Source organism: Helianthus annuus, chromosome 11, assembly GCF_002127325.2.
Source record: "Helianthus annuus cultivar XRQ/B chromosome 11, HanXRQr2.0-SUNRISE, whole genome shotgun sequence".
NCBI classification, from domain to species: Eukaryota; Viridiplantae; Streptophyta; class Magnoliopsida; order Asterales; family Asteraceae; genus Helianthus; species Helianthus annuus.
The window spans coordinates 12893183-12920764 of NC_035443.2; the positions used below are offsets into that span (position 1 = coordinate 12893183).

Here is a 27582-nt window from a genome sequence, read left to right on the forward strand (position 1 = left end):
ATCTTGCCACCATCACGTGAAGTCCTAGCAAATTGCATCTAATGTGTTCACACTTGTTTACATTTGAAGTTACACTTTGACCCCTCCTTAACTATGAGGTTGCTGTTTATTTTTGTGAACACCTAAAAAAACCGTATATCACGGACATTAATCCCTAAGCCACGAGTCCAAGTCTCTGTTCCTTTTTTCCTTCTCTTTTGCAACTTTCAAGTAACCACAATTCACCCCCTCTACTTTAACATTCCTTATTTCTTTTGTATTTCCGCTACACTCAACTTCCAGATAATGACACAACAGGCCACTCAACTTTATTGCTTCATATTTCTATCAATTCCATGTTATCATTCGACCCGAGACACGCCCCGAACATCGCTGTTCACCTCGTTTATCAACTTCGGACGTTTCGCATCATCTCTAACTTCGCCATATTACGCGTTTACCTGTACACATACAAACACTCGTAATAAACCTATTCAAAGCAAATAATCACATAAAACCGAACAAAACATGTAAGATAAGCACTTAAACACCCATGTTTCACACTCTCCATCACATCCCCACACTTACCTTTGATTGTCCTCAAGCAAACCGATACGGAACTACTCACCATAGTAACAACACCTCTAAACCCCTAAACTGATGCAACAGTTTAAGTTCCATGTCATACCCGTTCCATAGACTGACACAATCAAGATTGACAGTCCGACAAGCAATTGGTGCAATTTATAAAACTTAAGACTTGTTTGTTCAAAACTAACATGCTATGTGATGATGATGAGCTTGATGATAGGAAGAATTTTGATATTTCGTTTGATGAGGTTTTGAACATGTTATGTGATGATGATGAGCTTGATGATAATTGTGCATTTATTTAGAGAGAGAAAGGGGATCTGATGATATTTATTTATAAAATACAATTTTTGCCTTTGTCTTAAATAAATCTAACTGAGTAATTTAACTTAGTTTGGTGTAAAGGAGATAAAGTGATATAAAACATGTGTTTTTTGGACATAAACTGAAACTAAAACTTTTAAAGGACACGTTTCAAAATTCAGATAATACATAGAGGACAAAAAGTAAAATTTACTCAAATACAAAACAATGGGATCCACATATCTTCTTCATCCCACTCCCGCTTTATTCTCTGACAACACATCCGACACATCACCCCAATTCAGCAACCACCACCTCACCCTTCCGCTCCTTGCTGGTGGTTTCATCTCCCCCTCTTCACCTTAACTTTTGGTGACCGCCCTACCACCCTAAGAAAACTGAGCTATGTGTTGAAAATTTGGTGAATGAATATTTAGTGAATTATAATTTAATGAAATTATAATTATTAATAAACTTTTCATATGGTGAATTAAAGACTAAACTCTTAAGTAGAGTTTTAATGTCTTTTAATTTGAGTCTTTATGTCTCAAATTAAGTGAGACTTTCCATTCATCCTCAACTCTTGTATAATAGATCAAGAGAGCGCACCCGGTCAAAATATATGAACTAGAAAGGGTACGTATTGGCCCTAAAAAACTTTATTTTCTTGGATTTCTAAAATTATGTGAATTCAATATCTTAGAGAGTAAACCAAAAGAAGATTTGTTTTAGCATTCTAATACATATAAATATATAAGAAAGAAAGAGTTATTTAATATATTTTTATTTAGTTATCTATGCAGAAAAAGTTTGATCTAGTTTAAATTAAAACAATGATTCAGTATATCATCGATTTCATTTTAAGAGGTCTACACCCTTGGCCCATATGTCACACAAGTTTAAAATTCTATATCTTCCTGTGGTATCTCACTAATGGCTATGAGAGATAGGTTAAAAAAGACAGAGGATTTTAAGTTACTTTTTGATAACTAGATGAATTCAGATAAACTAAGAGAAACAAAAATGATAAATGTCAAAATTTACAAATGAGAATGAATCATATTTTATTTTTGACCTATTAGATGTTACAAGCAACCCCATTATACCCTAACAAGTTTATATTACAAAGATGGTTAATCTTCATAAGTCCTAAAGAGTTTCTATAAATAATGGTGAATTCGTTTTAGCTATTCATATCATCTCTATGTTGTGGTTTTCAAGAGAAACTAGCTCGGTGAGTCGTTGCATAAGCAGCTCAAAGTCATCTTGGCTCTTAATTAGACTAAGTCGTGCATAACGATCTTTGGCGCTAAAGGTACTTCCACTTTGGCCGATGATTTTCCCGGCATTTAGCACCGCAGCACAATCATTGTCTTCTTGTCTTTCACATCTTACCCATGCATAGGCTGCGGTTGTTATTTATCAAACCATAAGTTCATAACAAACATTTCAAGAATATACCAAAATACTAGCTAGCTTTATTATAATTAGTTTTCAATTTCTTTTAAAGTTAAAAAAGTTTTACTTGTTATTTTAGAATAACCAATAAAATTACCTGGAGATGGTTGCCTAGTTTGGTGAAAGAAATTGCAATGCAAAGGATGTCTTCTCTGGATTGAAAATCTTGTTGACTTTGAGAAGACAGAAGTCAATCTATTCCAACGGTCACTCATTTGGTTATAAGCGAATTCGAAGAAGGGTTTTCCATCTGCTTTCATTGCGACTTTAAGAACCTTTAAAACTCTTAATTGAGTGTCCTTTGAAATCCCCGCATTAGCCAAGTAGATATAGTTTAAAACCTTGTCATATACGTCTTTATCTTTTATAATCGCCCATCTATATATAATCAACGTACAAAGAAAGATGTTCAATATATACCGGACAGATGATAATTGAAAAAAACTAGAAGCTAGAACGGCGTAAACAACATACCCAAAGCGTGTACCGGCATGACCAGTGAGCTTAGAAAGACTAAAAATCATGAGATCATGATCTGAAGGGCCCGGGATAGGTGTAAACTGTGGCCAAAAATAGGCATGATCGAGTATTGTCTTCCCTCCTGTAACCGATTTCTTCAACTCCCCACCTGGATTGGTTGGTGAGGTTACAAATTCAATAACATCCGTGTTATTTGTTTGCCATGAGTTTGTGTCTCCTCTATACACAAAGTTCTTCGAGTTAAACAACCTTGTTTGATCCTTGTACAACTGTATGTATATCACCAAAAAACAAAAGCTATATAATTAGAAAGAAATCATACAACTGGAATATATAATAAGTAATTATATAGATAGATAGATATTTACGTGATAGAACGGCGTGGAAGCCAGGACGTTGGATGGTGAAGAAGAGTTTTGAGAGGAAAGCGCATAAACAGCTGCACTTAGAAGTTGGGACGACCCGACACCAAAGACAATGTATCGGTCTTGAGTGATCGCATTCCCGGCAACTGAATGTAGCTTACGAATGTACTTGTCGAGCTCTGGTGACATCATAGGGTCATCAGCATATTCGTAACTCATACGATGCCACCCCGATATGACGACTGCAGTATCCGCTGCATTTTGCATCCAGAATGGCTCAAGGTATATAGGATCCCCACTGCAACATGCATAAAGGTTACAGCTGGTTTAATTAAGAATAAATTTTAATAATGTCATATGTATATATATTGTGTTGGAGATAATTCTGAGCAATCAGTATACCTATTAGCATCAGCAGCACATCCTGGAGATAATTCTGAGCAATCAGTGCCACTGTAACAACCATAGCATTCACAAACAGGTTGACCGTCAGATATCGAACCGTCAAGGAATGCTCTACCGTGGCCAGAGCATGAGATTGCTGCAACCGCCTCCGCCTCTGCGGCTGCTTTCTCGCTCCATGTCAATGACGACCGGCAACTAATCTCCTGATTCGGACCATCACCTATATATAGATTTACACCAAATGATATATTGATTGCTACTGAAATTAAGAAACAAATTCCATAACAATATTTCTTCATTTTGTTCGTAGGTCACTTAGATTTTTGCAGGCTTGAAGATGCAGTATGAAACGTTGTCGTTACATATATATAGTGGGACGAGGTATGATCCACCTGGTCAAGCTCATGTACGTGTGAATCTCATATGTAATTAGATATTGGATGGCCAAGATGGGCGGCTCAGTGTGGGGTTTATACTCTTTTTTGTAAGCCATATTTTATTACATGATTAACGTTGTTAACAACGTGTTTTCATTTTTAGTTAGTGTTTATTATATTACTAATCAACTTCGCATCACAGTCGTTTGCATATTAGTAACATAATATTGGTCTTCATAATCTGAAGAGAATAGAGATGGTTGTTGTGATTAAAAAAAGCCATGAAAAAGACCCGGAATTAAGAAACTGGATCAAGTTTCTAGATAGATTGAACAGCCTCGCATGCATAACCAACGTTTTGTTGTCATTATTTTAGTTATTTCACATGTGTTAAAAGTGATTTACGCCAAGAATTAGAATTGAGTTGGTGGCAAAATGTTCATGAAAAAAAAAATAATAATAATTCAAAAGTTGGTCGCCAAAACAGTGGTAAGTATTTTAAAACAAAACTGTTAGGGAAAATTTTTTATAACAAAAAGTTTCTTTAGAACTATGGTCAATGATTAAACACAACTTAGATTTCAATATTAGTTAAGAACGTGTTTTCATTTTTAGTTTTAGTTTGTGTTTACTATATTAGTTAAGAACGTGTTTACTATAATGCCCTTTATCACAGAAATGGATAGAGGACTTTTGAAGAGCTCAAAAAATTAATAAGTTTAGGCTTTGTAATTACCTGATTTAGTTGAATATTGAAAGAGATAGCGGTTGGAAGATACGAGCCTTAGATTGTTCGTCGATTTAATTCATTGATTGTTGTGGATGATAATGGAAAATGTTAGTTTGGTTTTGTGTGGAATAAGTAGTAGAACATATGATATGAATTTTAGTAGTTAATTTAACGATTCATGTATTAACCAATTGGTGTTCTTATGGTCATTAATGGGTGTAATGAGGACTTCAATATTTGATTAAATGGATCATTAAAGGTGTATTATGGATCGATTAGAAGGTAGGTACTAATGTTCTCTACTATTGTGATTCATATGGGGTCGAAAAGGAGATGACCCGTCGCTCAAAATCGAGTTATGGCGTCGGATCCAGTGAGACGGGTTCCGGGTTCGTGAACAAGAGGAAGAGAAGGAAGGTGATGCAAGTTTGCAGGTCCAGGATGGGATTAAATATCATCCGAAATGGGTAACGAATTGAAAAGCGCTGCAACACATCTAGTTTCTGTGTGGTTTATTTAAGCAGGTGGGCCGGGTTTGAGTCCCATGTCCACCGTTTCTTTTTGTCACACCCTTAAATCCCACATGCGGAGTATTGCCGCGAGGTGTGTGACTGCCCAGGATCAAGCCACCAATCACATTGAACATGTATCATAAGCAAGTAAAATCATCCTCAACATGATTAGTGACAAAACGTTTAAGTCTAAAACATGGTAGGTTAAAATAAAGTTCCAAGACAAAGCAAGTTTAAAACAAAGTTTAAAAGTTTAGCGGAAGCATGAAGTTCATAAGTAGCTCAAAAACATAATTTAAAAGTAGGAATCCGACAACGGATTCTAGACGACCACCACAATGCTCCCAGCAGATTCCAGCGCAGCATCTACGAACCTACAAGCATGCAGTAGTGTGTATCAACATAAAGTTGGCGAGTTCACTTCAAAAAAAAGGTTCTCTCGTTTTATCCCAAAAACGTTAATTTCATGTAGTTACCAAGTTGTAATTAAATCATGGGGGCGACCCTTTGGTCAATGTCTACCATCATTAACCAGCTTTCCAGATAATAGTTCAAGGCCGGCTCCTAGCACGGTGTGAGGTTGTCAAACCTAATAGCGCTATCAACTAATATCTCGTTCGCTCCCAGCGATTAATCGGTATAAATGTAAGGGACTTTCTTGGTAGAGTTTCGTTTAGTGTATGTAGTTCTCATCCATCGGGAATAGATGAAGTTCCCAACCTGTGGGAATATAATAGGCGCCAAATACTAAATCAAATGATTTAGTCAAATCTCACATATCTTGTAATATCTTGTATTTTATCAGTGAGATTGTATCTCCTTATTTGTAATACTCTCTTCTGTATTTATAGCTGTACAAATGAATAGAAAAGCAACCTTTGGCAATAACAATTCTCTCATGGTATCAGCCTTGAGATCCTACACCTCTTGACCTACCCAACCTTCTCTTTCCTCTGCCGCCACCCTTCTCCTTTCAACCCTACTTTTCCTTTTAATCATGTCTACCTCATCAGACCTTTCTGCCATTCCTCTACATTCTCTAACCCACCTTATCAACATCAGACTTACTTCCACAAATTATCTTACATGGCAAAAACAAGTCCAACCTGTTCTTGATTATCTTGGTCTCCTTAACCACATCGATCCTACCTCGGTCATCCCTTCCGAAACCATTACTAAAGATGAAAAGTCCATCAAAAATCCAGAATTTATTACCTGGAAATCCGTTGACCAAAAGGTTCTTTACTTCTTAACTCCACCTTAACTGAAGAAGCCATGGCCAAGACAATCGGTTCTACTACTGCTTTGCAGGTTTGGCAAGCCCTTGAGGCGGCATACAGTCACCATTCCCTTGAACGCATGCATACATTGCGTGACACCCTTCGGCAGCTTCAGAAAGGTGCCTCCACTGTATCGGATTTTGGTCGCAAGTTTAAAGCTTTATGTGACCAACTATCCGCAATCAGTCATCCCGTCAGTGACGATGACAAACGTCACTGGTTCTTATGTGGTCTTGGCATTTCGTTTGAAACCTTCTCCACATCTCAACGAACCGTTCAACCAGCCCCCCCATTTCGTGATTTACTTGCTCAGGCAGAAAATCATGAAATATTTTTACACAATCTCCATGGAAATCAACCTCCCCAGGCCGCCTTTTCTGCCCAAGCACCAAAATACAATACTCAACGCCCATCCCGTGGACGTGGACGTGGCTCGTCATCAACTCGTGGTCGTGGTACCTATACCAAACGACCACCTCATTGCCAACTTTGTAGAAAAGACGGTCATTACGCGAGTGCATGTCCAAACCTTGCTTCCTATGCTCAACGGGCTATTCCTTTTGATGCAAACTTAGCACAAGCTTTTAATGCTCAGTGCAACATCAATGCTCAAGATCCAGATTGGACCGCCGACACCGGAGCTACCGCACACATGCTTCCTAACACTCGTGGCCTAAATGATGCTCAGTCCAATCTCGGTAACTCTCGCGTTACTTTTGGAAATGGGCAATCACTACCTGTCACTCATATTGGAAAAAGCAATTTAACAAATTCCATTTCTTTACAAAATGTGTTGGTTGTTCCAAATATTACAAAAAATCTCCTTTCCATTAGTCGGTTAACAAATGATTCAACGGTTGATGTTCTTTTTTCTAACAATTTCTTTCATATTCAGGACCGAAAAACGGCGGCGGTCACTGCTAGAGGCACATGTGAAAACGGATTTTATGTTCTCTCTCAAAGTCACAAGTCCCTTGTTGCCGCTCCTTCAGCATCTCATCTTCGAGCTTCCTTTGATAAATGGCATAGTCGCCTTGGACATGTTTCATTTGATACTATTAAAACTTTGAATAAACTTGGTTATGTTTTTGTCACTTATTTATTACCCAAACCGGGTTTATGCACGTCTTGTCAATTGTCAAAAGCTCAACACCAACCATTCTTTGAAAATACAAAACGTGCCACACATGTATTGGATCTTGTGCATTGTGACCTTTGGGGACCCGCCCCCGTCACATCTACAGATGGATATCTCTATTACGCCATCTTTATTGATGATTTTTCGAGATTCACTTGGTTTTATCCACTCAAAGCCAAATCGGAATTCTACAACGTTCTCATCGCTTTTCTTAATCTTGTGCAAAATCAATTTTCATGCAATGTTAAAATTTTTCAAAGCGATGGTGGAACCGAATTTACCAATAACCGGGTGCAACAATGTTTTCACCAACAAGACATTCATCATAGGCTATCTTGCCCTTACACTCCCCAACAAAATGGGCGAGCTGAGCGTAAACACCGTCACATTACCGAAACCGGTTTGGCCATGATGTTTAATGCACATGCACCACCAAATTTTTTGGGTTGACGCATTCACTTTTGCTACTTACATCATAAACCGTCTTCCCACCCCACTCCTCGACAACAAAACTCCCTTTGAGGTACTTTTCAAACAACCTCCGTCTTATTCAAATTTACGGGTATTTGGTTGTCGAGTCTTCCCGTATCTTCGGGATTATATAAAAAATGAATAACTACCTTGAAGTGCCCCATGTGTATTCATTGGCTATAGCCCTCATTACAAAGGCTATCGACGCCTCGAACCAAATACCTCACGGGTCTACACTACGAGACACGCCAAATTTGATGAAGATGTGCTTCCTTTCAAAACACCAAACTCTTCGTCCAATGAAGCAAATCTTCAAATTTCGAATTTTGAAGATACCCTTCCCTCACCACCCTCCACTCAATCACCCTCAACACCTAAACCAAAACAAACAGTGCCGTTGTGCACGTCCTGCCCTACGCCACTCTCAAGCCCACCAGTTATCCCACACACTTCCAGCCCACTCCGGTCCAGCCCACACCATTCCGCCACTCCTTCCAGCCCACTCCAGTCCAGCCCACACCATTCCGCCACTCCTTCCAGCCCACACCAGTCTAGCCCAAACCCTACCCTTACACAACATCCTCCAGCCCAAACCATTGACCCCTCCATGTTATCCCAAGCTGAACCGCCAGCCCAAACCGTCGCACCCTCCACACTTCCTCAAACCGATTCATCAGACCAACTAGACCCACCACATCCAAACGTTAACTCATCCCATGCCATGACCACTCGGTCAAAATCCGGCATCTTCAAACATAAATACCATGCAAATCTATCCGAACACACTCTTCACCAGGCTCTTCTTTCTTCACATGTACCCAAGGGTATCAAAACGGCATTGAAAAATCCCAAATGGGTCAAAGCCATGCATGAAGAACTTGATGCTTTGCATAAAAATCAAACTTGGGAACTCGTTCAACGACCTTCTCAAATCAATGTGATCGGTTCAAAATGGATATACCGTGTTAAATACAAGTCCGATGGCTCACTCGATCGATACAAGGCTCGTTTGGTAGCCCAAGGTTTTACTCAAGTTCCCGGTATTGATTTTTCACACACTTTCAGTCCAGTGGTTAAGTCCGCGACTATCCGTGTTATACTTAGTCTTGCGACCATTCAACGATGGCATTTACGTCAACTTGACGTTAATAATGCCTTTCTAAACGGTCACCTAAACGAAACCGTTTATATGGAGCAACCTCCCGGGTTTGAAAACCCACAATTCCCTAATCATGTTTTCAAACTTAATCGTGCTCTCTACGGCCTAAAGCAAGCTCCTCGAGCTTGGTTTCAACAATTAAGTAGCTTCCTTACCACTCTCGGTTTTCAATGCAGTCGTGCCGACCCATCTCTTTTCATCTATCACCGAGCGAAAGTCCTAATTTATCTCCTAGTTTATGTCGATGATGTCGTTATTACTGGCAACGATAATCAAGTCATCTCCTCCTTTACATCACGTCTTCATGAGGAATTCAAGTTGAAAGATCTCGGCTCCCTTAGCTATTTTCTTGGCTTAGAAGTTACTCACAATGCAAACAGTCTCTTCTTAAGCCAATCAAAATATGCTTATGACATTCTTTCACGTGCCGGTCTTCTTGACTCCAAACCCGTAGCCACCCCTCTCACATCCACAGATATATTCAGCTCAAATGGTCAGCCCTTTCATGATCCAACGCTTTATCGATCTTTAGTCGGAGCACTCCAATACCTAACGATAACCCGTCCCGACCTTTCCTACGCCGTAAACCAAGCTAGCCAATACCTTCAAAACCCCACCACCTCCCATTTCAGCTGGTAAAAAGAATTCTTCGATATGTTAAAGGCACGTTAACTTATGGGTTAACATTCACACGTCCTCCAAACACAGTTTTGCTAGGGTATTCGGATGCGGATTGGGCTAGGTGTATCGATACTCGAAGATCCACTTATGGTTATTGCATCTATTTGGGTGGAAATTTAGTCTCATGGAGTGCAAAGAAACAACCTACAGTTTCTCGTTCAAGCTGCGAATCGGAATATCGAGCAATGGCAAACACGGCTGCAGAAATTATATGGTTAACTCATTTGTTACGAGAATTGCATGCTTCACCTACAACTCCTCCAACCCTCTTATGTGATAACAAGAGTGCTTTGTTCTTAAGTCAGAATCCGATTTCACATAAACGAGCAAAACAAATAGATATTGATTATCACTTTGTTCGTGAGTTGGTCACTGATGGACGCCTAAACACCAAATTCATCTCCACCACTCAACAGGTTGCGGACATATTTACTAAGAGTCTTCCACGACCGTTGTTTGAAAAGTTTCGCACAATGCTTCGCATCAGACCTCCTCCAGCTCGCATTGACGGGGGGTAATAGGCGCCAAATACTAAATCAAATGATTTAGTCAAATCTCACATATCTTGTAATATCTTGTATTTTATGAGTGAGATTGTATCTCCTTATTTGTAATACTCTCTTCTGTATTTATAGCTGTACAAATGAATAGAAAAGCAACCTTTGGCAATAACAATTCTCTCATAATAGAATATATGTGAGGTTCCCAACCCACCGGGAATGTAGGAAGTTCCCAACCCATCGGTAATGCATGCTTGTAGTTAGTGTGAACTCACCTTAAGTTGCTCAGTAGATAAAGTATTTACCCTAAGCTTGGTCAACCACGTCCTATTATGGTTACCAATGTTAGGACCGTATTCAAGTAGACACGCATACACGTATTAACAATTAGAACATAAGTCCATGTTTCACATAGCACAGATCGTTTGCATAATTACACAGTAATAGTAACAGTATTTATATAGTTGAACAGTACACATACATAGCCCAAACATAACACCAAAGTGTGCAGCCCATAAAACCGCATGGCCCAAACATAACACTAATAACAACTTAATTAGATTTCAATATTAGTTAATAACGTGTTATCATGTTTACTATATTAGTTAAGAACGAGTTATCATTTTTAGTTTGTGTTTACTATATTAGTTAAGAAGGTGTTATCATTTTTAGTTTGTGTTTACTATATTAGTTAATAACGTGTTATCATGTTTACTATATTTGTTAAGAACGAGTTATCATTTTTTGTTTGTGTTTACTATATTAGTTAAGAAGGTGTTATCATTTTTAGTTTGTGTTTACTATATTAGTTAAGAACGTGTTTAGTATAATGCCCTCTATCACAGAAGTGGATAGAGGAGTTTTGTAGAGCTCAAAAAATTAATAAGTTTAGGTTTTGGAATTACCTGATTTGATTGAATACTGAAAGAGATATCGAGGTTGGAAGATACGAGCCCTAGATTGTTCGTCGATTTAATTCATTGATTGTAAAGGAGGTAGGGGCGCCCATCACTCATCACTCATCACTCACTCACAACTTTCAATCAAGTTCCGCCATGTCATCAAACATTATTCCATATGGGTTTTAATGGAAATGCCCATCACTTGTGATGGAATTCCATCACTTACAACCTATTTTTTTTGTTTTAAAATTATAAATTAGCATTATTCCATCAAGTCCCTCCACAACGGTCAATTTTTCAATTTTACAACGCGTGATAATTTTGACGCGTTATGAAATCCACGCGTTTTAAAACGTAGGGGCGGTGGTGTTTTTTTTAATTATCACGAGTTATGGGGCCGATCACGGGGCGCCCCTACCCCCTAATGGATGATAATAGAAAATGTTAGTTGGGTTTTATGAGGAATAAGCACGAGAACAAATGATATGAATTTTAGTAGTTAATTTAACGATTTATGTAATAAGGGGGTAGGGGCGCCCATCACTTATCACTCACTCATAACTTTCAATCAAGTTCCGCCATGTAATCAAACATTATTCCATCACTAGGGATGTATTTTAGTGGAAATGCCCATCACTTGTGATGGAATTCCATCATTCACAACTTTTTTTTTTGTTTTTAAATTATAAATTAACAATAAAACAATAAAATTATAAATTATAAATTATAAATTTCATTTAAATTAAAAACAATATTTCTAGAAATATTTTAGACTACAATAAAAATAAAAAATACATAAAGAAAATCTACTCCGCGTCCGAATTAGGAAATTCCAAACCTAAAGAACCTACAAGTTCAATTAAATCGTATCTCAACCAAAAGTGAATTTCTTCATCACGCAAGTCTTGTTGGATATTTTCGGGAACGGGAACTTGCGTAGGAGGATCCGACACCCAATCTTGAGATATTGCACATCCGTCTTCTTTGAGTAGCATATTGTGCAATATGATACATGCATACACTTTGCTATGTATTGTTTTCTTATTCGTCGTATGAACCGGTCGGTTTAGTATGCCCCATCTACCCTTTAAAACACCAAAAACCCTCTCAACATCTTTTCTTGCCGATTCTTGCAACCTTTTGAACGCCTTTTCTTTAACCTCGACAGGAAATGAAGGAGCTTTAACAAAAACAGACCATGATGGGTAGATACCATCCACAAGTTGAAAGCCTCGTCTGTAATATCTTCCGTTAACATAGAATGGACAGAAGGATGCGGTACCATCCGTTACGGTTTGAAACAACGGCGACGTGTGCAAAACATTGATGTCGTTGTAACCTACCTGGAACACCAAAATATGAATGCCAAAACCATAAATCATTCGACATCACTGCTTCAAGTATGATGGTTGGTCTTTTGACGTCACCCCTAACATACACCCCTCGCAACTCTCTTGGACAATTTCTCCATTCGATATGTGTACAATCGATGCTACCGAGCATCCCTGGAAAATGCCATCTAGCCTCATGTGCGGCGTAAATACGTGAGATGTCGTGTCTCGTCGGTTTACGCAAAAACTCTTTACCATACAATTTAATAATCGCGTTAAAAAAATTGCAAACATTCACGTGAAGTTATGTCCGACATAGCTAAGTATTCATCAAATTGATCAGGAGGGTTACCTGTCGCTAGTTGGCGAATGGCGGATGTGCATTTTTTATCGGCGTGAAACTTCGTTTGCCCCTCCTGTCGTAACGTTCTTCAAACCATTCTTCGCTTGCTTAGATGTATCCAACAATCTTTAAAAATAATTCTTTTGGTAAACGAAACCGATCTCTACACGTTTCGGCATTGTAGACCCGGTTCTCCATAAAATAATCGGTCATTAACACTTCGTTGGCATGTATACGATCACGATCCACCATTTTGTTCTTTGGGAGGCTCGAACTTGCTTCAAGTTCATTATACACTAACTCGAAAAATTCAACCATCTCATTTTCGGAAGATGATTGGCTATCGCTATCGCTGTCCATCGGAAACGTCGAAGCCGTAGGAAAATCCATTTGTGAAATATGTAGAATGTGTGATATATGTTTGTGTTTTGGTGTGGGTATAATGGTATAAAAGTGTGAAATATAAATAGATTGTTTAAGGGGTTTTTTTATTAAACAACGGTCAAATGCCAAGGGTCAAACAAAACGGTCGAAATTTTGAAAGTTTAACGCGTCAAAACGTTAACGCGTTGTAAGGTTGACGTGTGATACAATGGGGTGGCGGCGGTGTTTTTTTTTCACGCGTTATGGGGGCCGATCACGGTGCGCCCCTACCCCCTAACCAATTAGTGTTCTTATGGTCATTAATGGGTGTAATGACGACTTCAATATTTGATTAAATGGATCACTAAAGGTGTATTATGGATCAATTAGAAGGTAGGTACTAATGTTCTCTACTATTGTGATTCATATGGGGTCGAAAAGGAGATGACCCGTCGTTCAAAATCGAGTTATGGCATTGGATCCGGTGAGACGGGTTTCGGGTTCGCGAACATTTTGGGTTTTCACATCATGCATTTCTAGTAGGAGAGAGAGAGAGAGAGAGAGCAGCGATGGACAAAGAGAGAGAGAGAGGAGCGGCAGTGATGGAAAAACCGGCCTGTCTCCGACCGGCCAACCTCGTGTCGGCTTGGTGGTGGTGGTTGACGGCGACCGTGAAAGCTGTGGCTTCTAGGATTCCGTCAAGGGTACCGGTGTCTCTCATCGGACGATCTAGAGACAGAATGGGAAACTTGAAGATGATTTTGAACAACCGCAACGTCAGAGACTTGAATCGGTTCTGACAAGAATGGTAAGCTCTTTTTGTCTGAATCTCTCCATTTTTATGTAGATCAGCTCATCGCGTAGTTAGGGTACATCATGAAGCCATGCGTGAGAGTGGCTGGTGGTCAGAGGCGCCTAATAATTGAAGGTAACCGTTGTCAATGCATAATTATGTTAACCACCTATATGTTCTTTGTTCTAAGTGTGTATTTCCTTTAATTTTTCTACTTTTGCTCAGTATGATTTTGAAGGAAGATATGTTCTGGTGAATTTTGTAAAGGTGGTGAGAGCCAATGGTCCTTATCTTCATCTCTGAAAAGGCACATTGAACTTTGGCTCTTAATTCTCAACTTTTTTCCTATATTATATTATATTACCTATTATAAAACCAACTTTGCTTTGTGAGAAGAAAGTATAGTGTACAAGTTCTCAAAGCATTTGTGCAACTTTGCTTTATTATTGTTGTTGTCTTATTTATGTTATCACGATCTTCCTTGTGCACTTCTATTTGTATAAGGCACCAAATCTGCTCTCATTGCCCCTAACAGGTTCGATCATTGTAAGTACCTAACATTCTTATAAGAAATTAGGATAAGGTGTTAGTAATTACTTTACTTTGGTTAATAGAGTAGTAGGATTACAAGTTGTGGATAAGATTTAGTAATGTGCTTGATTCAATAGTTACTCTCATGTGGTGATACTTGATAATGTTGTCTGAGATGATGATTGCCTGATCAATTGGTCATGGTTCCAACAACCAAAAAAAAAAAAAAAACTAGACAAATAAAGTGCAGCTGCCATGGCCCCGTATTTACCAGCGGTGTCCCGAGATATCCTATGATCAAAGGCTTTCTTTTCGTTTTCATTGGGTAAATCAAAGCTGACTCATAATGTGTACCTTTATATTTGTTGAAGGAGTCACATGTACTTTATTAGCCTTTTTTCAGACTAAGGCATTATTGTTTAGATTGACCCGGTTTGTAGTTGTATTCTCAAATATAAGGAAAACTTTGTATGGTAAATCTCATTTATTTAGATACTGGTTAATAAACATATAATAAGTTGTATATATAAAGATATAGTGTTTCAATGTGTTTATTCCATTCAAAATTGTGATATAAGTATAGTGATTTTGTATGTCATAGCACTAGAGCTGAAAAAAGGGTGTGTCCACATGGTAAAAACATTTCAGGGTTAAAACAGTGAACCTCTTATACATGTTAGGCCAATTCCAGTTGATTTAAAACTATTAGAGGAAAAATGTTTTGTTTTTCATAACGAATAATCTATTGTAAAATATTTTCCGGACAACTTTTGACCTGTTTAACCTACCTGACACATTTTCTTAATGAGTTATTTATTTTGCCTATTAGTTTCGTGTTGATTCATCAAAATACTTATATTGCAACACTATCATGATGGTAAATGTAACGTGACATGCCTTTGTTTGCTTATCGTAATTATAATCACACTTTACATTACTCCTTCATTTGACATATCAGCTTCCTCTACGTCTATCGAGAGGAATCGTCTTTTATCAGGAGAGTTGGTTGACTTATGGACACTAAAGTCCGGTTTCATTGGTAGGTAAGAAACTCCAACTATGTTTTAATTTTTGAATATTGGGGTCGAGTACATGAAAAGTTTATATAATATCTCAAATCACGTATTTGCATATATTTCTCCTCATATGAGTTTAGTGATAGAATGAATATGGGAATAATTAGACAATATTTTTTTTATAAACAAAGCACCTATAATGCATGTTTTAGAGTTATAGTATTGATTGCATATATAACAAACTTTGTATTACCAAACTACAATACTTATAACAACTCTCCTAAAATCCTTAAAACACCCCTATATGTCCTAAAATATACCCCGTATACGAAAAACGGCCCCGTAATACCTTTATTTTTACAAAATCAAATAAAACCAAATCTGGTTGACTCTCGCGGGGCGCGACAGTTGGCCACCAGGCCGCACCCCATGCCGCCACGTGGCATGACACCCGGCAAGCCTATACCGGTGACTAACCGAGGCTAGGGCCTACCCTATAGCCTCGCGGGCCTCGAAGCCCTGTCTTAAGTCCCTCGCGGGGCGCGAGCCGCCCCATTTCCAGTCCTATAAATTGAGGTTTCGACGTTCAGTTGAAATCGTTCAAAATCGAAATTTCTCTCTCAAATATCTAATAGTAAAAATAATTCTCGGGTATAATACCCACTAAAAAGCGAAGCTCTGCCTCAATGCAAGTATTATAACCCCAGGTTACGTATTAGTTACGCTGCCCGATTGATCTAGAGCTCCGTAACGCATGTCAAGGCAAGGCTTTGCCTGACTCAGTCATCGGAGTATTGTCTTGGGGATATAACTAATGTAAATTGAGTTATCTTACTAACACGTGTGCATTGTTTAATTTAATAGATTATAACAAGGAGGTCACCAGGAATTTTCTAAAATAGCAATGTGGGTAATTCCTCTTTTTGTAAAATGTTTTACAAAACCTCAATTGTTTTAAATTATAAAACAGTGATTGAGTATTTGTGATTCTACAATTACTGTCGGTATGTTGGGGTTTTGTATACATAACTTGTTACTACATTGTGAGTAGTAGCATGACCACAAGTCAGGATTGACAGTACCGTGGGTGGTAATTAAAGTAAATGTAAACAAATGTAATTGCGGGTTGCCCTCAATGCTGTAAAATGATAAAACATGTTTTGATTAAACTGGGATTCACTCGCCAATATTTCTTGCTGATAAAACTTTTTAAAACGCATTTCAGGTAACAAAATGTGAAAGCCAATAGAAGCCAGCTGGAGAGCACCGAAGGCTTGGAAAAGTGGCTATAAAAGTTACCTAAATAAAGAATTTTATTTCAATAAATTAGGGTTTATCCCTATAAACATGTTGTAATGGAAACTTGGGATTCTCCCATGTATTTATTATTATAAAAATGTGGTGTTTTACTCTGATAAACTATTTCCTAACTACGGTCCTGATGTAATTTCCGCTGCCAAATTTATAAACACCGATACCACTGATACTGGCTCGCGGCCGCCCGCTCCCAAGATAGGGGTCGGGGGTTGCGACAGAAGGTGGTATCAGAGCTACAACCATTGTTTTGTGTTATTTGACAATTTGTTAGTTTACAGTATGAGTGATCAAGGTCCGTCTGATGCCTATCGTCACCTATCTAGTTCTCCCAAAAGTGAAGGAACTTCCTCACAGCCTACTCCTTCGGGGTATTCTACTGATACAGAAGAAGGGATCTTCATCTTTAAGGTGCAATCCGAAGAACCATTCCCTACGAAAAACAGAGGATGGTTCAGTCGGAGAACACATGAGCGTAGGAAGCGAATGAGAAAGTTACAGTAACAAAGGGCTTTAGTAGCATCCAATAGGGAGATGAACGCCCAGACCCAAGACATAGTCAATAGGCGATTGGCCAACTTTCACATACTAGCCACCACTGCAGCAGACCCAAACCTAGACCAGATCCTAGCACCACAACCACTATCACTATTCCCAACCCAACCAATGGAAATAGAACCTAGCCAAGGAGACCAAATTCCCATACCAGCTTTCGACCCAAACGAAATCCCTAGAATCCCAGCACCAAATCCTCTAGATTATGATCCATGGGAAGATGAACATAGGGATTATCGAGAACTCTATCCACAGGAAGAACCAATACCAAACCCTATAGCATAATATACCAACCTTAACCCTCTAGAATCATATTGGGATAACGACCAGTATGTCCAAGAAATACTAGACAACCCATACCCATATGGAGAACCTATACCACAGTACCCTGACCTAATACCAGCACCACCGCCACCCATGAGTACAGAAAACGTGCAGGAACTCCGCACATTTGGTGAGGAATTAGTAGATGAAGGAGAAAGGATAAGACAAATAGGGGAAAAGCCCGTGTGGAAATACAACGAGCGAAACATGCAATACTGGATGAACCCCTAGTAATAATAAAATATATATATATGTTTGTGTGTGTAGTTTGAAAAGAAATATTATCAATAAAATACATAACCTAATACCTACTGATGCATAACTAGTAGTGTGTTTCAATTCCAGTTGTAGATTGTAATATATATATATATATATATATATATATAGATATATATATATATATAGAGAGAGAGAGTGAGAGAGGGAGAGAGAGAAATTGTAAATGTCGCAATGCTCGACGATTTTGATCAATGTGTTTGCGTGATTGTTTGCATTAAATCTTATTCTATAATATTAATAACTGATAAATGTTTGAAATCCAGATGGACAATGAAGTGAATCAGGAAAACTAGAATAACGATAATAATGGGAACCAAATAGATAATAGTGCCATTCAACATATAGTGGCATATGTATTATAGACGCTATGCCATATATTATCAAGACTGTTAAAGAAGCGGAAAATAATAAAACTAACAGTGGAAGTAAACGACCACCTACTGACCCAGTCACAGCGTAAACAATGGACCATTACTTCAATTGCATATTCCAAAAAGAAGAAGAACCATGTCATATGGTTGTTCTTACAAAGAATTCTGGTCTTGCAAAACGATAGAATTCTCTGGCAATGAAGGAGCCATTGCAGCTCTACGTTGGATAGAAAAGACTGAGGCAGTCTTAAAAATAAGCAAATGTGCAGAGGAAGATAAGATTATGTTTGCTTCTAATCTATTTAAGAATGCAGCTTTAGAATGGTGGAGTACTATTCTCTAGTCTAGGGGAAGTGACAAAGTTTATAATATGGAATGGACTGATTTTAAGAACATGGTTGAAAGAAAATTTTGTCCTCCCAATGAAAAGTAACAAATTGCCAATAAATTCCTAAACCTTAGAATGACTGGAGTAGACTGTAAGGATTATACTACCATATTCTTCGAATATGCTAGAATAGTGCTAACCCTAGCCTCACCAGAACCCGTATTAATCTTCTGTTACATCTGGGGATTAATCAGTGAGATTAGACACGTAGTCAAGGCAGCTAGACCACAAACCATAGAAGAAGCCGTAGAACTAGCCAATACCTTGACTGATAAATTAGTACGTACATAAGAAGAAAACCAGAGGAAGAACCTAGTCCAAAAGCTTACCCAGGAATTTCCCTACGGTAATTCTAACTGTGGGAAAAATACAGGTTCCACTTCCGCACCTTACTGTTAGTACTGCAAGAAAAAGCCTTCAGGAAGATGTTCCATATACTGCAACTTCTGCAAAATATCGGGACACAAGAAAGAAGACTGTAGGAAGAAACCCAACAATGGGATATGCTTCAATTGTGGGGAGAAGGGGCATATCAAGCCGAAATGTCCGAAACTAGCTCCAGCCATGAACAACAAAACTACCAAGAATGCTACAGATTTGTTTTGACAGCTGAAGAAGCCAAGATGATCCCGGATGTAATTGCCGGTACGTTTTTAGTTAATGATATTTTTGCCAAAGTATTATTTGACTCTGGTGCAAACCAAAGTTTTATTAATACTTCATTCTGCAAACTTCTCAATCAACCATTAACTAAACTTCAACAAGAATGTCTGGTAGAAACGGCAAATGGAGAATCCATTAAGATCACTGAAATCTTGCAGGGAGCAAAAATAGAAATTTTAAACCATAATTTTATTGCTAACCTTTATCCAATGAACCTGTCTGGATTTGATATTGTATTAGGAATGGCTTGGTTAGTAGCCAACCATGCCAGTATTCTATGTGATCAAAAGTCAATAAAAGTGAGTTCACCAAAGGGTGAAAAGATCATAATTAAAGGAGATAGGCCAACCAAATCCACAAAATTCATCTCGGTGATGAAAACGACAAGTTATGCAAGGAAAGGATCCCTATTGTATATGATCTCCATAATCATTAACCCTAAAGGAAAAGAGTTGAAAGATATTCCCGTAGTATCTCAATTCTCTGATGTTTTTCTAGAAGAGTTGCCTGGATTACCACCAGATAGAGAGGTTGAATTCAGAATTCACCTATTACCAGGAACATCACCGATTGCCAAGGCACCTTACCGTTTAGCACCAGCGGAGATGCAAGAAATGAAGAAACAACTGGATGAACTTTTGGAGAAAGGTTTCATATAGCCTAGTTCATCGCCATGGGGAGCACCAATCTTGTTTGTCAAGAAGAAGGACGGATCAATGCGTATGTGCATTGATTACCGAGAATTAAACAAGCTCACGATTAAAAATCGGTATCCATTACCGAGAATAAATTATCTATTTGATCAGCTTCAAGAAGCTCGATTGTTTTCTAAGATCGATTTACGCTCAGGATATTATCAATTGAAAGTATAGGAAGAAGACATTCCTAAAACTGCTTTCAGAATAAGGTATGACCATTATGAATTTACAGTCATGCCATTTAGTTTAACCAATGCTCTAGCCACATTTATGGACATGATGAACAGAATATCTAAACCATATCTGGATAAATTCATAATTGTCTTTATAGATGATATTCTTAATTACTCTAAGAGTAAAGAGGAACATGCACCGCATCTGCATGCACTCCTTAAATTATTAAGAAAGGAAAAACTTTATGCTAAATTCTCAAAATGTGAATTTTGGTTACAAGAAGTACAATTCCTTGGACATCTGGTTAATCAGGAAGGAATTCATGTGGATCCCACAAGTATTGAGGCAATTACTAAATGGAAAGTCCCTGAATCACCAACGGAGGTGAGAAGTTTTCTTGGACTAGCAGGTTATTATAGACGGTTTATCCGAGATTTTTCTAGAATAGCCATCCCTTAACAAAACTGACTTGCAAATCATTTAAGTTTGAATGGGACCAAAACAGGAAGAAGCCTTTAGAATTCTTAAGCAAAGATTAACCAACGCATCCATACTAGCATTACCAGAAGGAGCTGAAGACTTTGTAGTCTATTGTGATGCGTCTAAGTTAGGTTATGGATGTGTGTTGATGCAACGTCAAAAGGTTATAGCCTATGCCTCTAGACAACTTAAGAATCAGGAACAGAATTTTACAACCCATGATCTAGAGTTAGGAGCCATAATTTTTGCCCTTAAAATTTGGATACATTACCTTTATGGTAGTAAGTTTACCATTTTCACCGATCATAAGAGTTTAAGATATGTTTTCGGGCAAAAAGAGTTAAATATGAGACAGAGACGCTGGATGGAAATCCTTAGTGATTATGATTGTAATATCCAGTATCATGCAGGAAAGGCTAATGTAATAGCTGATGCTTTAAGTCGAAAGTATCATGAAAAGCCAAGACGGGTACGTTCTCTTAAGTTAAATCTGCAGATAGATTTAAACAAGCAAATTAGAAAAGTACAGGAATCAGTAATCAAGAACGATACAGAGATATTAAAAGGAATGATTAAGGAATTAGAACAAGGAACAATGGAATTTGGAGATTCCATAAGAAAAGAATCTGGATACCAAAACAAGGAAACCTATGCCACCGAATTTTACAAGAAGCCCATAAGTCTAAGTATACGATACATCCCGGTAGTGATATGTTAGTGCATATGTATGTTGACTTCGTCTTGTATCGAGGCATGCAATAGAATAGATAGACCAGGACATATTGTACGAGAGAGTCGGGAAACAGGCCTGAACCAGCCACCTCACACGAGGTGACTAAGTTCATGCGACCTGGCAGGTTCATGCGACCTGGCCAGTTCGTGCGACCTGGCCAGTTCGTGCGACCTGGCAAGTTTATGGGGTCTGGCCAGAAAGCATGAAATGGTTCGTGGGGTCTGGCATTCCTATAAATAGGTGGTCTTGGATCTTCATTTGTAACTTTGTGATTCCGGAGACGAAGTGCTGCCGAAGTGTCGAACGATCGGTAAACACTATCAAATCAATATAATTGACAGTTAAAGTGATTCTAAGTGTGATTCTAGCTGATATAACATCAATACGTCTGATTCCGCCTTTCGTATTGATCAAGAACTCTTCTGAACGACTCGTTTGATCGATTCCCCGATCTTACAAGTGGTATCAGATCTCAGGAGGAAGAGTTCTTACCATTTCAGCTTGATTTCTTCAAAAACAACTTCTTTCTACTCACTTTCTACACGTTTTTCTCAAAATTAACTGTGAATTCATGGTTAATATGACCTGATTTTGTGATATAACACGTAAAACTGAGTTTTAATCAGTCTATGAACATATTAAACCATAAATCAGACCTAAAACTGATTAAAATTTGACAAAATGGTGAATTTTTGGACTTAGAAGTTTCAAACGGAGTGAATCTTGTTCAAATCGCATGAAAAATATCCTCAGATCGTTCGAAAAACATTCAGATCTTTTGAAACACCTTCAGATCGTTTGAAATCTTATCAGATCGTGTGAAAGTTTATCAGCTCGTTTGGGTTTTGTTGTCTCAGGCCGTAAGACCGTATGTGGTGATCAGGTCGTTTGAGATTTGAGCCAGGTCATTTGAAAAAAGTCAGACAGTTTGAAATTTTGTCTAAGTCGCACGGGTTGATTAGTTGTCAACATGTATCGGTTTCATTAATAACCACTTCACGTGATCTCCTGAATTCATATCTTTGGTCAAATAGAATTGATTCGTCATAAAAGGTTGTCGGCCATTATATTTGAATACATGTGATAAAGTGATAGCAATTGATTGAATATCGGCCATTATATCATTCACGTGATTACCTTGATAGATACAACTACTGATCTTGGAAGTTGGGCATATTCAAATTAGTCAAATATTCATATTGAAGGTCCAATTATATTCAAATTCACTAACATTTGTTTACATAAAATTGAATTCAGATCGCACGGTTTGACCCAGTTCGTTTGAGTCAGGTCGCAAGAAGTGATTTAGAGTTACCAGACCGTTTGGAATTCACTCCAGGTCGTACGGAGTGAGTTATAAATCTCAGTTTGTACAGTTTGAAGATTTCCAGGCCGCGTGACTTTCCAGCTCATTTGAACATTGTGTTTTTGTATACTTTTTACATTGAAACATGGAAAACGAATTTTACAACGCATTTGCTACCCCGATCACTATGGCTCAGAACGTGAACTTAGAGAATGAAATGGGCGCCATGCAAAAACCGCCTAAGCTCATGAATATCGAGGAGTATAGTGGATGGGAGGAACGTTTCAAAAATTGGGTTCAAGCGAATCACTTAGAGGCGTGGGAATGTGTTGAAGAACGATATGTTAGACCGATTGAAGAATACGGAGAGATTGTTGCTATTAAAGAGTTAGATGAAAAAGAGAAAAAGAAATACAAAAGTGAAAAGATGATGATCAGTATATTGCAACAAGCCATTAAGGAAGACATCTTGATCTTACTGCAACACAACGGAAGTGCACACTCAATGTGGAAAGCACTAAAAACGAAGTTTGTTAGAAGTTTAGACATGATCAAGAACAAAAAATCACTTTGAAGAAAGAATTTGATCTATTTCATGGATTGAAAACTGAAAACACCAAAATGATTATAGAAAGATATTGCAATTTGGTGGTTAACATGAAGCGACTGGATATCAAGAAAAATAGAGAAGATGAATTGATATGTGCAAATGATACACATATATTTACAAAACTTATTTCTAAGTTATGTAAAGGTTATTTAAGGTATGTTAAGCGTATTTCACTATTCCGGAGTGTTCATTGCATTAAAGTGGTTATATTTACGCGTCAGTGCGCGTATAACCTTCCAGAAAGCGATTTAAAGCTTGAAATCGAACATGAATTGATATGTGCAAACGATACACATATTCTTACAAATCCCAAGTATGAAACACAATATTTCATAAATTTGGTATTTGTTTGATGGTTGCATAGGCACAGATGTCACATAAAGAATCATCATCATCATACTCAGTAAATCCCACCAATAGCAAAGCTAACATAGGGTCCGAGGAGGGTAAAATGAAGAGAGCCTTACCTCTACCTCGAAGAAATAGAGAGGCTGCTTCCAGTGAGACCCCCAGCTTCATAGTAGTTTTGCATCAAGCCTTGGACATAAGACGCTAACTCTCGGAAAAAAGGCCGATAAGTGCATGTACCCTTTTGTCTTTCGACTATCAACGTCACTGCATGATGCATGATTAAGCGTCCCTGCTTTTAACGTTATTTTCACAAAATTAGTAAAATAACGTTAAAATTAGTGCAATTGCACTTTTATCCCCGCGGGGTCGACACATATATACATTATATGTGTACACCGCAAGCGGGGCCGAAGTGGTTAAAGAATAATTATACAAATTGTGTTATATACATATATATTCATAATAATGGGTGTTTAATTTTTTTTATAATTCATAATATTTTTTTCTAAGGTGGGCGGTGGAAAATTTTCAAGGGGTGCGGTTGAAAAAATCCAAGGGGTGCGAATGGGATTTTCGACGAAAATTAGCACTAAACACCTTTTTTTCATGGGGTGCGGCCGCCCACCGACCATCGTGGGTAGGTCCGCCCCTGACTATGAGAGACAGGTTAAAAAAGACAAGGGATTTCCGCCCCTGACCTATTAGATGTTACAAGCAACGCCATTAAGTTGCGTGAAATCTAACCACCCTAACAAGTTTATATTACAAAGATGGTTAATAAGTCCTAAAGAGTTTCTATAAATAATGGTGAATTCATTTTAGCTATTCATATCATCTCTATGTTGTGGTTTTCAAGAGAAACTAGCTCGGTCAGTCGTTGCATAAGCAGCTCAAAGTCATCTTGGCTCTTAATTAGACTAAGTCGTGCATAACGATCTTTGGCGCTAAAGGTACTTCCACTTTGGCCGATGATTTTCCCGGCTTTTAGCACCGCAGCACAATCATTGTCTTCTTGTCTTTCACATCTTACCCATGCATAGGCTGCAGTTGTTATTTATCAAACCATAAGTTCATAACAAACATTTCAAGAATATACCAAAATACTAGCTAGCTTTATTATAATTAGTTTTGAATTTCTTTTAAAGTTAAAAAAGTTTTACTTGTTATTTTAGAATAAGTAACCAGATTTTCCTATAAAATTACCTGGAGATGGTTGCCTAGTTTGGTGAAAGAAATTGCAATGCAAAGGATGTCTTCTCTGGATTGAAAATCTTGTTGACTTTGAGAAGACAGAAGTCAATCTATTCCAACGGTCACTCATTTGGTTATAAGCGAATTCGAAGAAGGGTTTTCCATCTGCTTTCATTGCGACTTTTAGAACCTTTAAAACTCTTAATTGAGTGTCCTTTGAAATCCCCGCATTAGCCAAGTAGATATAGTTTAAAACCTTGTCATATACGTCTTTATCTTTTATAATCGCCCATCTATATATATATAATCAACGTACAAAGAAAGATGTTCAATATATACCGGACAGATGATAATTGAAAAAAACTAGAAGCTAGAACGGCGTAAACAACATACCCAAAGCGTGTACCGGCATGACCAGTGAGCTTAGAAAGACTAAAAATCATGAGATCATGATCTGAAGGGCCCGGGATAGGTGTAAACTGTGGCCAAAAATAGGCATGATCGTGTATTGTCTTCCCTCCTGTAACCGATTTCTTCAACTCCCCACCTGGATTGGTTGGTGAGGTTACAAATTCAATAACATCCGTGTTATTTGTTTGCCATGAGTTTGTGTCTCCTCTATACACAAAGTTCTTCGAGTTAAACAACCTTGTTTGATCCTTGTACAACTGTATGTATATCACAAAAGCTATATAATTAGAAAGAAAGAAATCATACAACTGGAATAATAAGTAATTACATAGATAGATAGATAGATATTTACGTGATAGAACGGCGTGGAAGCCAGGACGTTGGATGGTGAAGAAGAGTTTTGAGAGGAAAGAGCATAAACAGCTGCACTTAGAAGTTGGGATGACCCGACACCAAAGACCATGGCCGGCTACAAGCAAGTGCAGGGTGGGCCTGCGATCAGGGCCCAAATCAATATAGGGCCCAAAAAATTTTAAAATTTTTTTTATATATATTTAAAAGAATCTGGATTTTTTATAAATAGGGGATTTTGTATAACAAGTTCAAAACCCAATTAAAAGTTTGATAAATAAGGGTCTGCTTAAAAGGCCCAATGGCCAATCTTAAATAAGGGTCTGCTTAAAAGGCCCAATGGCCAATCGCTTAGTAGGTAGGTTCGATACTTTGATATTTTTGCTACACTATTTTTGTTAATTTGTTTTTATCAATTTCATAACATTTATCGTTGTATTTATATATTTGATTAAATAATTGATGAGTTTATATTATACGAAGATTTGTGAATAGGGCCCAAAATTTTTATCTTGAACAGGGCCAAAAAAAATTTATGACTTTTAGAGACGGCCCTGCCAAAGACAATGTATCGGTCTTGAGTGATCGCATTCCCGGCAACTGAATGTAGCTTACGAATGTACTTGTCGAGCTCTGGTGACATCATAGGGTCATCAGCATATTCGTAACTCATACGATGCCACCCCGATATGACGACTGCAGTATCCGCTGCATTTTGCATCCAGAATGGCTCAAGGTATATAGGATCCCCACTGCAACATGCATAAAGGTTACAGCTGGTTTAATTAAGAATAAATTTTAATAATGTCATATGTATGTATATTGTGTTGGAAATGGACATAAATATGTATATTTATTTATACGTTACATAAGTAGTTATCTTTTGGTTTGTCCGACATCTGCAATAGAAATCTATATACCTATTAGCATCAGCAGCACATCCTGGAGATAATTCTGAGCAATCAGTGCCACTGTAACAACCATAGCATTCACAAACAGGTTGACCGTCAGATATCGAACCGTCAAGGAATGCTCTACCGTGGCCGGAGCATGAGATTGCTGCAACCGCCTCCGCCTCTGCGGCTGCTTTCTCGCTCCATGTCAATGACGACCGGCAACTAATCTCCTGATTCGGACCATCACCTACATATAGATGTATACTAAATAATATATTGATTGCTACTGAAATTAAGAAACATATTCCATAACAATATTTCTTCATTTTGTTCGTAGGTCACTTAGATTTTTGCAGGCTTGAAGATGCAGTATGAAACGTTGTCATTACATATATATAGTGGAACGGGGTATGATCCACCCGGTCAAGCTCATGTACGTGTGAATCTCATATGTAATTAGATATTGGATGGCCAAGATGGGCGGCTCAGTGTGGGGTTTATACTCTTTTTGTAAGCCATATTTAATTATTACATGATTAACGTTGTTAACAACGTGTTTTCATTTTTAGTTAGTGTTTATTATATTACTAATCAACTTCGTATCACAGTCGTTTGCATATTAGTAACATAATATTGGTCTTCATAATCTGAAGAGAATAGAGATGGTTGTTGTGATTAAAAAAAGCCATGAAAAAGACCCGGAATTAAGAAACTGGATCAAGTTTCTAGATAGATTGAACAGCCTCGCATGCATAACCAACGTTTTGTTGTCATTATTT

The 27582-nt window shown here is 38.0% G+C and overlaps 2 protein-coding genes across 3 annotated transcripts; both read right to left on the reverse strand.

Moving 5' to 3' along the window:
* Window positions 1-1917: 1917 nt before the first annotated feature.
* Window positions 1918-3927, reverse strand: LOC110891790 (tryptophan aminotransferase-related protein 4). Its single transcript, XM_022139352.2, has 5 exons — window positions 3579-3927; window positions 3180-3474; window positions 2806-3080; window positions 2429-2709; window positions 1918-2279 (listed from the first exon to the last, which is right to left on the reverse strand). Exons 1-5 carry the CDS (start codon window positions 3878-3880, stop codon window positions 2065-2067), a joined length of 1368 nt encoding a protein of 455 aa, XP_021995044.1. The 5' UTR covers window positions 3881-3927; the 3' UTR covers window positions 1918-2064.
* On the reverse strand, window positions 1928-27154 carry LOC110889673 (tryptophan aminotransferase-related protein 4). Of its 2 annotated transcripts, XR_004872085.1 has the most exons (7): window positions 26828-27154; window positions 26473-26659; window positions 25909-26016; window positions 25539-25813; window positions 25158-25438; window positions 24653-24995; window positions 1928-1948 (listed from the first exon to the last, which is right to left on the reverse strand). XR_004872085.1 is itself a non-coding variant. In XM_035979602.1 (6 exons), exons 1-6 carry the CDS (start codon window positions 27127-27129, stop codon window positions 24781-24783), a joined length of 1368 nt encoding a protein of 455 aa, XP_035835495.1. In that variant the 5' UTR covers window positions 27130-27154; the 3' UTR covers window positions 24649-24780. The 2 variants fall into 2 exon arrangements, 1 of the variants encoding a protein (XP_035835495.1); XM_035979602.1 differs by lacking the exon at window positions 1928-1948 and having other exon boundaries at window positions 24649-24995.
* Window positions 27155-27582: the final 428 nt, after the last annotated feature.

What these genes read in the sequence shown, in the direction of transcription:
- LOC110889673 (XM_035979602.1), bottom strand. Translation starts at nt 27,129, where the DNA reads ATGAAGAAATATTGTTATGGAATATGTTTCTTAATTTCAGTAGCAATC. An exon ending in TGTGCTGCTGATGCTAATAG is followed by an intron (nt 26,660 to 26,827) that starts GTATATAGATTT and finishes TGCATGTTGCAG; the next exon opens with TGGGGATCCTATATACCTTG. An exon ending in TCACTCAAGACCGATACATT is followed by an intron (nt 26,017 to 26,472) that starts GTCTTTGGCAGG and finishes TAGCCGGCCATG; the next exon opens with GTCTTTGGTGTCGGGTCATC.
- LOC110891790 (XM_022139352.2), bottom strand. Translation starts at nt 3,880, where the DNA reads ATGAAGAAATATTGTTATGGAATTTGTTTCTTAATTTCAGTAGCAATC. An exon ending in TGTGCTGCTGATGCTAATAG is followed by an intron (nt 3,475 to 3,578) that starts GTATACTGATTG and finishes TGCATGTTGCAG; the next exon opens with TGGGGATCCTATATACCTTG. An exon ending in CATGCCGGTACACGCTTTGG is followed by an intron (nt 2,710 to 2,805) that starts GTATGTTGTTTA and finishes GATTATATATAG; the next exon opens with ATGGGCGATTATAAAAGATA.